Below are 7,500 nucleotides of genomic sequence, written 5' to 3'. Positions count from 1 at the left end.
ACAAATAATGCTCCTTAAGGATCAGTCCTGTACCTTTGTAAAAGTTGTACCCTATATGGTAGAGGAAAGAGCTCTATTATTCTCTTATGTGTCCTTTATGGTACAATTAAAATGGAGGTACACAATTGTTCTTATATAAAAGTACAAAAGTGTTGAACAACGTCTTTATTACAATATCTATGAAAATAAATCATAATATGACTGGAAAGGCAAAGGGATTGTATGAATAATTTCCATATTAAAACATGAATCATGATTTAAAAGCATGTGTTTAAAGAAACTCATCAACATTCATTATTAAATTATATAATACAAAACAACTAATAAACATTAAACTATAGCTATTGTAAACTAAACCTTAAATGCAGTTTAAATAAATGTTTGGTAAGCAGTTTTGACACTGTAGTGGTATCATCATGGATCAGATTTGTACTTTTGCTGAAGGTACAATTGTCAGAACCCGGGTTTGAACTTTACTTTTTCTCTCTTCTGACAGCGTTTTCTATCTTTTCTTACTGACAACCTTCTAATTTGTCTCCAACTTGCTGTGTAACTTCACACAGCTGATCGTCTTGCCAATTAGTTGTCTCACCTGTTTACTGCCACCTGCCTTTCATTTCTGCTGATTGCTGGTCCTATATCTGAGGGTGTTTCGCTTCTTCTCTCGCCAGAGTGTTGAGTATCTTACAGCCTTCTTGTTGGTCTATTGTGGGTTACCTTTGTATTCTCTGTCCAGTTCTCTGGAGCCATTCTGGATTTGGTCTGCCCTGCTGGAAAGTTGATCCTTTGCCTTGCCGTTGCCCTTTCCCTGCATTACCAGGCCTGGACCAAAGACTAGCTTACTTTTTGTTGGAAGTTATCCTGTATTGTTTCAAGTTGCCTGTGGTCCAGTCTTCAGATCATTTTTTGCTAAAGTCCAAGATCTGTTCTGGAATCTCAGCAAGTTGCTGGGTCATTTTCTTTTTTGCTTATTCAATTAAAAGGCTTATTGAATTGAACTCCTCTGCTTTTGGGTCCTTTATACAGACATTCCTGACAGAACACTCTGGCCAGTTAATGGACCCAGCTGAGGATTCATCTGTACTGTCTGCCATGGAGTTTCAAGGTGCCATGCTAGGCCGCCATGAGGAGGAGCTGACTTCAGCACGTCGTACTGTGGAAGTTTTGGTCTCCCGAGTAGCTGAGCTCTCTGAGCAGCTCCATAGTCTCCAGTTTCAACAAGGATTAGGTCCATCTACAACTACTCGCATTCCTCAACTGGAGCCTAGGGTTAACAATCCACCAGTCTACTCGGGTGAGCCATCTAATTGTAGATCTTTCCTCACCCAGTGCGAAGTTGTCTTTTCTCTTCAACCTCAGACTTATGCTTCAGAGAGAACCAAAGTGGCTTTCGTTATTTCTCTCCTTGGTGGTCGGGCCCGAGACTGGGGGGCAGCAGTATGGGAGGCTGAAGATGTTTGTTGTCTTGACTTCCATTGTTTCAAGGAGGAGATGATCAAGACATTTGATAGGTCTGTGTTTGGGAAGGAAGCATCTCGACTGCTGGCAGCTCTCCAACAGGGTAGACGATCGGTGGCAGACTATGCCATCGAATTCCGCACACTCGCAGCAACCAGTGAGTGGAACCAAGCGGCTTTGGCAGCACGATTCTTGGATGGCTTGACAGGCATAATCAAAGATGAAATTTATGCCCGTGATCCCCCAGAGCGTTTTGATGAACTGGTCTCCCTGGCAATTCGGCTGGATCATCGTTTTGACCTCAGGCGTCGTGTTTTATTGGGCTCACGACCAGAAGCCGCTGAGTTACCTTCTGCTGCCCAATTGAAGTTTGGTCCAACTGAGCCTGAACCCATGCAGGTGGGCAGACTTCGCCTCACGGCGGAGGAGAAACATCGACGATTGACTAAAGGGCTGTGTCTCTACTGTGGTGGGCAGGGCCATATTGCTTCACTATGTCCAGTAAAAGCCAGCGCTCGCCAGTAATCAGGAGAGTTCTGGCGAGCGGCACTTTCATCTCCTCATCGCTCTGCTCTCGCACTCTGCTGCCTGTCATGGTGTCCATCAAGAATGTCCTCCATTCATGCTCTGCGCTTGTGGATTCCGGTGCCGAGGGCAACTTCATGGATTCGACATGGGCTCATCTTAAAGGGGTTCCCATCCAGCCTCTAGTGGATCCTGTGTCTGTCTCCACACTGGACGGCCGTGAGCTAGCTGTCATCTCCCACATCACTGTGCCGGTGAGTCTGGTCACTTCTGGCAACCACCTGGAGGAACTGGTATTTTACCTTTTTGAGTCACCAGCTACCCCCATAGTGTTGGGCCATCCATGGCTATCCTTACATAATCCACACATTAACTGGGCAGAGAACACTATTATAACTTGGAAGTCTTCTTGTCATGCTAATTGTCTTGTGTCAGCACCTTTGCCGCCTTCTGTTTCCTCTGTTTCTGTGTTGCAGGAGGAGAATGTTGATCTCTCTGGGGTTCCAGGGGTTTACCACGATCTGCGCATGGTTTTCAGTCGGTCCCGAGCTGCATCGCTTCCCCCCCCACCGGCCGTATGATTGTGCTATTAACCTCCTGCCTGGTACCTCGCCTCCTCGAGGGCGGCTCTTCTCTTTGTCAGCTCCAGAACGAGCGACCATGGAGAAGTATTTGTCTGATTCTCTGGCAGCCGGCATCATCCGCTCCTCCTCATCTCCGGCCGGAGCAGGGTTCTTCTTTGTGAAAAAAAAGGACGGCTCCTTGCGTCCCTGCATTGATTATCGAGGGCTCAATGACATAACCATTAAAAACAGGTACCCCCTTCCACTGATGTCAACAGCCTTCGAAATCCTGCAGGGAGCAAGGGTTTTCACAAAGCTGGACCTGCGCAACGCGTACCATTTGGTCCGGATCAGGGAGGGGGATGAGTGGAAGACCGCATTTAACACACCCACTGGGCACTTTGAATATTTAGTTCTTCCCTTTGGGCTGTCCAATGCCCCAGCTGTCTTCCAGGCACTCGTCAATGATGTGCTGAGAGACATGATAAACAAATTTGTTTTTGTGTATCTGGATGATATTCTCATCTTTTCTCCCTCTCTCCAGGTGCACATCCAGCACGTCAGACGAGTGTTGCAGAGGCTGCTGGAGAATCAGTTATTTGTCAAAGCGGAGAAATGCCTTTTTCATGCCCAGTCAGTTCCGTTCTTGGGTTCCATAATTTCGGTGGAGGGCATTCGAATGGATCCGGAAAAGGTAAGAGCTGTCTCCGACTGGCCGGTTCCTGGCTCACGCAAAGCTCTACAACAATTCTTGGGCTTTGCGAATTTCTATAGGCGTTTCATTCGCAACTACAGCCAGGTAGCGGCCCCTCTGACAGCATTAACCTCCACCAAATCTCAGTTTTGCTGGTCTATAGCTGCTCAGGCAGCGTTTGAAGAATTAAAGTCTCGTTTTACAACTGCGCCAATCCTGGTCTTACCTGATCCAGCACGACAATTTGTGGTGGAGGTTGATGCATCAGAGGTGGGTGTCGGAGCAGTTCTTTCTCAAATATGCCCTCAAGACAATAAATTGCACCCTTGTGCTTTCTATTCTCACCGTTTGTCTCCTGCAGAGCGGAACTACGACATTGGTAACCGGGAACTGCTGGCAGTGCGGTTGGCTTTGGGGGAGTGGCGTCATTGGCTGGAAGGGTCAGCTGAACCTTTTGTGGTATGGACCGACCACAGGAATCTGGAGTATATTCAGACTGCCAAGAGGCTGAACTCCCGACAGGCTCGCTGGGCATTGTTCTTTGGGCGCTTTAATTTTACTCTGTCTTACAGGCCTGGTTCTAAAAATGGTAAACCAGATGCCTTGTCACGGTGCTTTGGCACTCCGGATAGCAATCCCCTCCCTGATACCATTTTGCCCAGGAGCCATGTGGTGGGGGCTGTTGTCTGGGGTGTTGAGGGTCTTGTCAGGCGAGCCTTAGCCAAAGTCCAGGTGCCCAGGGGGTGTCCGGTGGGTCTGTTGTATGTTCCTGTGTCGGCCCGAGCAGCTGTCCTTCGATGGGGTCATTCCTCCAGGTTCGCTTGCCATCCAGGTGTAAGGAGGTCGCTGGCAGCCGTTCGTCAGCGCTTTTGGTGGCCAGCCATGGTGGAGGACGTCCGCCGGTTTGTGGGGGCATGCTCGGTCTGTGCTCAAAATAAATCTTCTAATGCTCGTCCCGTTGGTCTGCTTCATCCCCTCCCCATTCCCTCCCGCCCCTGGTCACATATTGCCATGGATTTCGTAACTGGTCTCCCTCCATCCGATGGCAATACTGTGGTCCTCACTGTGGTGGACCGCTTTTCGAAGGCGGTTCACTTCATTCCCCTCCCTAAACTTCCATCTGCTAGGGAGATGGCCCGGGTGGTCGTGGACCATGTCTTCCGGGTTCATGGTCTTCCGGAGGACGTGGTCTCTGACAGGGGGCCCCAGTTCATTTCCCACTTCTGGAGGGAGTTCTGCCGACAGATTGGTTCTACTGCTAGTCTGTCGTCAGGATTCCATCCACAGACCAACGGCCAGACTGAGCGTGCAAACCAGGATCTTGGCCGGATGCTCCGATGCCTGGCTTCCCATAACCCCTCTTCCTGGAGTCAGCAGTTGGTGTGGGCAGAATATGCTCACAACTCGCTGCCGGTGTCGTCGACTGGGCTGTCTCCTTTTATGTGTTGTCTTGGTTATCAACCCCCTGTGTTTCCTTCCCAGGTGGCCGATGCTGCCGTTCCCTCGGTCCAAGCATTTATTCAACGCTGCCGATGCACCTGGAAAAGGGTCAGGCAGGCACTGTTGCGGACCAGGGAACGCACCAAGAGAACTGCTGACCGCCACCGTGCTGATTCACCCAAATATGTCTGTGGTCAAAAGGTGTGGCTCTCCACTAAGGACCTGCCGCTTCGGGTCCCTGCTCGTAAATTGGCACCCCGATTCACTGGACCATGCCTCATTACCAAGGTGATCAGTCCGGTGGCGGTGCGGCTTCGGCTACCCCGGAGTCTACGTCGGGTCCACCCTGTCTTCCATGTTTCCTGTATCAAACCTGTCTTACGTTCTCCCCACTCCCCCCTTTCTTCTACACCCTCTCCTCTCCCTCCCCTGATGGTTGAAGGCTCTCCAGCCTTCACCGTCAGAAAGATTCTTAATTCCAGGAGGCGAGGTAGAGGCTTTCAATATCTAGTAGATTGGGAGGGGTACGGTCCAGAGGAGAGATGTTGGGTCCCAGCTCGGGACATTCTGGACCATGCGCTCATTGAGGAATTCCACCATCGACAGTTGCCTCAAATCTCAGGTACGCCGGGAGGCGTTCCTGGGGAGAGGGGTACTGTCAGAACCCGGGTTTGAACTTTACTTTTTCTCTCTTCTGACAGCGTTTTCTATCTTTTCTTACTGACAACCTTCTAATTTGTCTCCAACTTGCTGTGTAACTTCACACAGCTGATCGTCTTGCCAATTAGTTGTCTCACCTGTTTACTGCCACCTGCCTTTCATTTCTGCTGATTGCTGGTCCTATATCTGAGGGTGTTTCGCTTCTTCTCTCGCCAGAGTGTTGAGTATCTTACAGCCTTCTTGTTGGTCTATTGTGGGTTACCTTTGTATTCTCTGTCCAGTTCTCTGGAGCCATTCTGGATTTGGTCTGCCCTGCTGGAAAGTTGATCCTTTGCCTTGCCGTTGCCCTTTCCCTGCATTACCAGGCCTGGACCAAAGACTAGCTTACTTTTTGTTGGAAGTTATCCTGTATTGTTTCAAGTTGCCTGTGGTCCAGTCTTCAGTTCATTTTTTGCTAAAGTCCAAGATCTGTTCTGGAATCTCAGCAAGTTGCTGGGTCATTTTCTTTTTTGCTTATTCAATTAAAAGGCTTATTGAATTGAACTCCTCTGCTTTTGGGTCCTTTATACAGACATTCCTGACAACAATATTGCATCTGCAGGTTTTAAAAACCGAAGGAATGTTTTGGTTTCCCATGGTACAAATCCTGCCCTTAAAGGTACAAACTGCAACGGTACACATTTGTTTCTCTGTCTTAATGTACAATTCTGTCCCATAAAAAGGTCCAGTGACAGGGGTTTGTACCTTCTTTTGTACAACATTGAACCTTTTTTTCTGAGAGTGTGGGTTTAAAAAGGCCTAAAAGGCAATTTTAGCAACAAGTTGTGTTTATATATTGTTTAATTCTTTACATACAGTAGAATATATTTTAAATAAACTATGTACCAAATTTGGTCTTCAAAAAGAACTTTCTTAAAGCATTGTCACATTAAAGTCATGATATTTATATGATTTCTTTACATTTAAATAACACATTAGCTCTGGAACAGTGTTAAATATAATATTTTCAATATCTCAAAGGCTACTAATTTACTAAAGTTAGTAATTAGTGGTTTTAGTTGTGTTTTCCGTGTTGTACAGCCCCTCAGTGAATCACTGCTGCTGATGTCCTCATTAAACCTTCATCTGATTATGACAATCATCATGATTATTCTCCTGGAGATGTTAATGAGTTCAGCTTTCCTTCATATCAGCATTTACTCTGATCATTCTCATAATTACTCATGATTATTGTGTTTTTTGTGCAGTCGGATCAGGAGGACGAGTCTGAAGCGAAGACCAAGGTGAGATTTGTGTGTGTGTGTGTGTGTGTGTGTGTGTGTGTGTGTGTATAAACAGAATGAATATTGTGTCTGACTCCATCATGAGCTTGGAGGACTGCATCCATACATCTCTGACATGACTCAAATCACTGATTAATAAAGTCATCTGGAATGGTGAAGAAAGCCTTCTTGCAGGACTCCCAGAGTTCATCAAGAGTCTTTGTGTTCATCTTCAACGCCTCCTCCTTCATCTTACCCCAGACGTGCTCAATAATGTTCATGTCTGGTGACTGGGCTGGCCAATCCTGGAGCATCTTTGCTTTCAGGAGCTTTGATGTGGAGGCTGAAGTATGAGAAGGAGCGCTCTCCTGCTGGAGAATTGTCCCTCTCCTGTGGTTTGTAATGTAATGGGCAGCACAGATGTCTTGATACCTCAGGCTGTTGATGTTGATCATCCACTCTCTCCCCAAACCATGATTTCTCCTTCACCAAAGGATCTCTGGCGATCTCTGATAAACAAGGAACTAAACCGAAGCTGAATGAATGAATAGTTGATCATATAAATGCTGTGTTTGTGTATCATAGTGTTATTATGATTCCCACTCCTGCTGACTTTATCTTGCTCCCATCCCAATCCTGTGATTAATAAGATTTTGGTCCTCATCCTGTGGGATTCCTGTGATCTGTTTTACTCCCAAAAAATGTCACGCTCTGTATTGGAGACTGCAGGGTTTATTAATAATGTTGTGTTGTTGTGTTCCTCCAGGAGGCGGATCTGACGCCGGACGAGCAGCTGAAGCCACAGACCAACATCAGTGAGCTGAAGAGGACATTCCTGGAGGGTGGAGCCGAGCCGGCGGGCCTCACCGAGTGGGAGAAGCGTCTGTCCTCGTCCCCG

General features: G+C 47.4%; 1 protein-coding gene across 1 annotated transcript in view; it reads left to right on the top strand.

Annotated features, from left to right (window-relative positions):
* LOC130218902 (band 4.1-like protein 3) overlaps positions 1 to 7,500 on the top strand; it is a 42,730-nt gene that overhangs the window by 34,517 nt on the left and 713 nt on the right. The window contains exons 14-15 of the mRNA XM_056451221.1: positions 6,588 to 6,623; positions 7,369 to 7,493. Of these exons, the coding sequence (XP_056307196.1) occupies positions 6,588 to 6,623; positions 7,369 to 7,493 (161 nt within the window). The remainder of the gene's footprint in view (positions 1 to 6,587; positions 6,624 to 7,368; positions 7,494 to 7,500) is intronic.

The sequence above is a fragment of the Danio aesculapii genome, chromosome 24 (genome assembly GCF_903798145.1).
Source record: "Danio aesculapii chromosome 24, fDanAes4.1, whole genome shotgun sequence".
Taxonomy (NCBI): domain Eukaryota; kingdom Metazoa; phylum Chordata; class Actinopteri; order Cypriniformes; family Danionidae; genus Danio; species Danio aesculapii.
This window is presented reverse-complemented; position numbering and strand designations above follow the sequence as displayed.